Raw genomic sequence first — 5,620 nt, 5'->3', positions numbered from 1 at the left:
TATTAATAGCTCATTAATGAGATTAATCGATGGCTCCCTTGAGAGATTAATCAATAGCTCATTTGTGGGATTAATTAGTGGCTTGTCCACGAGATTATACAAATGGCTCAATTAATTGATGGCTCATTTGTGAGATTAATCAATGGCTCGCTTGAGAGATTAATCAATACCTTATTTATGGGATTAATTAGTGGCTCCTCCATGAGATTAATTGGTGGCTCGTCTAGAGATTATTCAATGGCTCGATTAATTGATGGCTCATTTGTGAGATTAGTTGATGGCTCGCTTGAGAGATTAATCAAAGCTCATTTATGGAATTAATTAGGGGCTCATCCATGAGATTAATCAGTGGCTCATCCGCTAGATTATTCAATGGCTCGATTAATTGATAGCTCGTTTGCGAGATTAATCAATAGCTCATTTAGGAGATGGCTCATCTGCACAATTAATCTAATTCTCGTTTGCGTGGCCGCTTCAGGTTTGCGGACGATCGGCGTCATCACCAAGCTGGACCTGATGGACGAAGGCACAGACGCCCGGGACGTGCTGGAGAACAAACTGCTTCCCCTACGCCGAGGTACCACGAAGGAGGAAGGTGTCACCTCCCCTCTGCCACGGGGGGCACGGCGGCCGTTGGAAACGAGCCCAGGGGTCTGTAGCGAGCGCCGCCGTGTCCTCTTGCAGGCTACATCGGCGTGGTGAACCGGAGCCAGAAGGACATCGACGGGAAGAAGGACATCAGGGCAGCGCTGGCGGCCGAGCGGAAATTCTTCCTTTCCCACCCCGCTTACCGGCACATGGCCGACCGCATGGGCACCCCACACTTGCAGAAAGTCCTCAACCAGGTGTTTGTGGTTTCCTTCCTGAGTTTTTCTGCATTGCTGTCGTGATTTAGGGCCAAAAAATCCTTCTGCAAGTGATAACGCTTGGATGTGATGGAAACATGGCAAGGCCACTGTCTAACCATGGGTGCCTGTCGTGATTTAGGGTTGGGCTGGCCATGAAATCCTTCTACGAGTGATAACACTTGGATGTGATGGAAACATGACAAGGCCACTGAACCCTTCTACAAGTGATAACGCTTGAATGTGATGGAAACATGGCACGGCCACTGTGGCACCATGGGTCTGTTGTGGTTTAGGGCTTTGCTGGCCACTAAACCCTTCTACAAGTGATAATGCTTGGATGTGATGGAAACATGGCAAGGCCACTGTCTCACCATGGGTGCCTGTCGTGATTTAGGGCTGGGCTGGCCACTAAATCCTGACCAGATGCTTTCTATTCACCCCTCTTTTCCCCTAAGAAGAGAAGAGAAAAAGGGAATAAGGGAGAGAGACTTTATGGGTTGGAAAAGAAAACGAACAGATTTAGTGATACACTAATACAGGATAATAATGCAAATAGGAAAATAATTAAGTATATACAAGTATAGATAAAAAAATCAATATAAAGTCCTTCTCCAATGACGATTACTCTGCCAGAGGCTCTGGGAGCAGGGCACTGGAAAAGTCCCAGTCCAGACCCAGCAGCAGTGGGAGCTGATGCAGGAACACAGGGATCAGGATCGGAGGCAGATGAAGCAGCAGGGATCTGCTTGGACTGCGGCCATTGCAGGAGCAGAAGAGAGCAGAGATGGGGGTCAAGACCCTCATGATCCTTCAGGTTTATCCTGAGTATGACGTATGTGGGGTGGAATACCTCATTGGTCAGTTTTGGGTCTCTATAGGTGCAGATCCGGGATCCATGGTGAGACAGCGGCCTTGCCACGTTTCCATCACATCCAAGCGTTATCACTTGCAGAAGTACACACTGGAAAAACACCCAAGCTCAGCCACTTAGAAGAGACTGAGCTGAAAAATAAAATCCTTAAGTAGAAAATCAGTCCTGGTGAGCCCAAACCAGGTCGCTCGCTGATGGAAAAGGGTCTCACAGCTCCGTTTCTTTTGCAGCAACTGACCAACCACATCCGGGAGACGCTGCCGTCGCTGCGCAGCAAACTGCAGAGCCAGCTGCTGTCCCTGGAGAAGGAGGTCGAGGAATACAAGAACTTCCGCCCCGACGACCCCACGCGGAAAACCAAAGCTCTGTTACAGTAGGTTCCTCGCTCGGCGCTGCAGGAAGAGGAGGGATCCACCTCTCCCAGCCGAAAAAAACGCCGAAATAAACTCGCTCTGCTCCTCGCACGAGGCTGATTCGTCCCAGATGGGGTAGCCCCGTGGCTGGGGGCTCTGCCAACGCCCCCGGGGCGAAGCTGGCGCCTCAGTCTGGCAGCAAAGCCTCTCCCAGCAGCTCCGTGGGCGAGGATTCAGCGTCTCACGCTCGCTGTGCTTGGGTTTGGGTTTAGAAAGGACGATTTGCGTCCCTCCACCACCTGCTCACATGCAGAAAAAGGGAGATTTTTTGCCTCTGCCACTCCAGAATTGGGAGGATTTGTCCCCAGCCCCGAGGAGCTGCAGCAGAGCTGGTGGCAGTGGGTGTCTGTCTGTCTGTCATGCAGCCATTTAACCCCGTTTTCTCCCCTGCAGAATGGTCCAGCAGTTCGGGGTGGACTTTGAGAAGCGGATCGAGGGCTCGGGGGATCAAGTGGACACGCTCGAGCTCTCCGGCGGCGCCAGGATCAACCGCATCTTCCACGAGAGGTTTCCCTTTGAGTTAGTGAAGGTAAAAACCACCGAGGGGGGCACGCAGAGCCTCAAAATCTTTCAGCTCCTTCATAAGCATTAATTAACAGCTTGGTAATGCAAATAACAGAAATAAAATCATTAATTATTCCATTTTTTACGACCAGGAATGCAGCAATGCTGTAACACCCTGTAATTTTCCCGCCCACAAACCTGATATTGTGATTTATTTCCATTGAAAACTCCCCGTTTGCCTTTTAGTGGGGGGGGGCTGTAATAAATCTTAAGGAGGATAACTGGTTCATTTTCAGGCTACGGGTGATTTTAATTGAGTTTTTAAGTGGCTTTACTTGTTAGAAATTCAGCACCATGCATATATTTCACAGCAAATCACTTTTCTGGACTGTGGAGGGGTGAGCCCTGGTACAGAGCAACCCCATTGAAGCCCCTCATGGATTGGGGACGATGCCGGCGTCCACCCCTCACGATGCTGCATAAAAAAAGGGGCTGATTCCCCCTATAACCACCAGTAAAATAACCTTAAAAGTGGCTTTTGCTTCCTTTTTAGATGGAGTTTGATGAGAAAGACCTGAGGCGAGAAATCAGCTACGCCATCAAAAACATCCACGGCGTGAGGCAAGTGCGGGAGCCGGGTCCTGTTCTCCTGGGGGGGTCGAGCGCTCTTCATCGGCCGGCGCTGTTTTTACCTCAAAAATGCCATTATTTCCCTTTTTGAGGGAATTTCAGGGGTTATCGACCTCCCTGGGTTGTGCTTTAGCAGACTGAGCTGGAAAACTGCCCCCTCCCACCCCTTTTTACCACTAAAATCACTTTTATCTTTCCTCTCGCGCTCCCTTAAAGCGGGGGAAGAAAGGACCTTGAGCCACAGGTAGGGAGCACGGTTTAAAGGACCTGGGACCCATTTGGGACCAGTTTCCTTACTGGGGGAGCGACTGGGATGCTGCTTTGGGTCATCCAGCACCGACCTAATGGGTTAATTAACGACCCTAAAGAGGAGCAGCGTTAATTGCACGTCCTCTTCGTGGACTTCTCGCTCTCCTCAGGTGCAGAGAGAAACGTTTGAGTTTCTTCTCTTCAGCTCTAATCCCAATTCCATTTAATCCTGATCACCACTGAAAAGCTTCATTCCCATTTCCACGCCGCGCTGGGCCCTCGATCCCATTCATGGCGGGGGGAGCAGCACCCAAATTTGAGGGGTTGGGAGATCCCATCTGAGAGGTACTTGGGGGGCAAAACTTGAGCTGGGGCCACCCCCAACACCTCACCTACCCCTTTTTGTTCCTGGTTTTTGGCAGGACGGGGCTCTTCACCCCGGATTTGGCATTCGAGGCCATCGTGAAGAAGCAAGTGGTGAAGCTGAAAGAGCCTTGTCTGAAGTGCGTCGACCTCGTCATCCAGGAGCTCATCAATACCGTTCGACAGTGCACCAGTAAGGTAGCGAACTGGAGGCAACCCAGCCCCTTCCCTCCGTGCTTGAACCCCCCTGCCTGCCTTGTTTTCCCCTCCAAAAACCAAACTATTGACCCCAAAATCCAGGAAATTTGGCTCTTTCAGAGCTTTGAGCCGTCTCTCTGTGCCCTTGAGTCCACGATGCCAAGGAGGAGCCTCCCAATGAGCGGAGATTTTTTGGGGATGCTCGGCTTCCTGCATCTGTCACCCCCTGGGGATGGGGGTGAGGGGCTCCCCAGTTGCATTTTGGGGGGGGTTCTACCTGGTGTTGGACCCAGGCAGGTGGGCAAAGCTGCTCTCAGCCCCTGTTTGCTCAGGCTGGGGTTTCAATCGCTGCTGTGCTGTGCTCTGGGAATGGCAGAAACACGGAAATTAAAGTTTGGGATAGCGGTGAACCCCACAATTTGATTATAAACCCCACAATTCACCAATAAATCCCTGCACTTTGTTGCTAAACCCCACAATTCGATGCTAAATCCCACAATTCAGTGGTAAACCCCACAATTCAGCCATAAATCCCTGCAGTTTGATGATAAAGCCCATGATTTGATGATAAATCCCTGCAGTTCAATGATAAACCCCACAATTCAATGGTAAACCCCATAGTTCATGGATAAACCCCACAACTTGACTGTAAACCCCGTAATTCAATGATAAACCTCACAATTCAACAATAATTCCCTGTAGTTTGATGATAAACCCCACAATTTGACTGTAAACCCCGTAATTCAATGATAAACCCCACAATTCACCAATAATTCCCTGTAGTTTGATGCTAAACCCCACAATTCAGTGATAAATCCCTGCAGCTCGATTATAAACCCCACAATTTGATGGTAAACCCCACAATTCACCAATAAATCCCTGCACTTTGTTGCTAAACCCCACAATTCGATGCTAAATCCCACAATTCAGTGGTAAACCCCACAATTCAGCCATAAATCCCTGCAGTTTGATGATAAAGCCCATGATTTGATGATAAATCCCACAGTTCAATGATAAACCCCACAATTCAATGGTAAACCCCATAGTTCATGGATAAACCCCACAACTTGACTGTAAACCCCGTAATTCAATGATAAACCTCACAATTCAACAATAATTCCCTGTAGTTTGATGATAAACCCCACAATTTGACCATAAACCCCACAATTTGATGGTAAATCCCTGCAGTTCAATGATAAACCCCACAATTCAATGGTAAACCCCACAATTCAACAATAAATCCCTGTGGTTTGATGATAAACCCCACAATTCACCAATAATTCCCTGCAGTTTGATGATAAATCCCTGCAGCTCGATTGTAAACCCCACAATTCCCACAATTCACCAATTAAACCCCACAATTTGACCATAAACCCCACAATTTGATGGTAAATCCCTGCAGTTCAATGATAAACCCCACAATTTGATGATAAACCCCACAATTTGGTGGTAAATCCCTGCAGTTCAATGGTAGACCCCCACAGTCAATGGTAAACCCCATAGTTCATGGATAAACCCCACAATTTAATGATAAACCCCACAAT

General features: G+C 48.6%; 1 protein-coding gene across 1 annotated transcript; it reads left to right on the top strand.

The window, feature by feature from the left end:
* Nucleotides 1-478: 478 nt before the first annotated feature.
* LOC104543591 (dynamin-2) lies at nt 479-4,090 on the top strand (the record flags this gene model as incomplete). The annotated part of the gene is made up of 6 exons (XM_010188236.1): nt 479-577; nt 685-845; nt 1,950-2,092; nt 2,526-2,661; nt 3,190-3,257; nt 3,938-4,090. Coding segments are annotated over 6 exons (760 nt in total), but the record flags the coding sequence as incomplete, so codon positions are not given.
* Nucleotides 4,091-5,620: the final 1,530 nt, after the last annotated feature.

The sequence above is a fragment of the Mesitornis unicolor genome, unplaced genomic scaffold (assembly GCF_000695765.1).
Source record: "Mesitornis unicolor isolate BGI_N332 unplaced genomic scaffold, ASM69576v1 scaffold10977, whole genome shotgun sequence".
Taxonomy (NCBI): domain Eukaryota; kingdom Metazoa; phylum Chordata; class Aves; order Mesitornithiformes; family Mesitornithidae; genus Mesitornis; species Mesitornis unicolor.
Note: the sequence above shows the minus strand (reverse complement) of the source record. Positions and strands in the feature narration are given on the sequence as shown.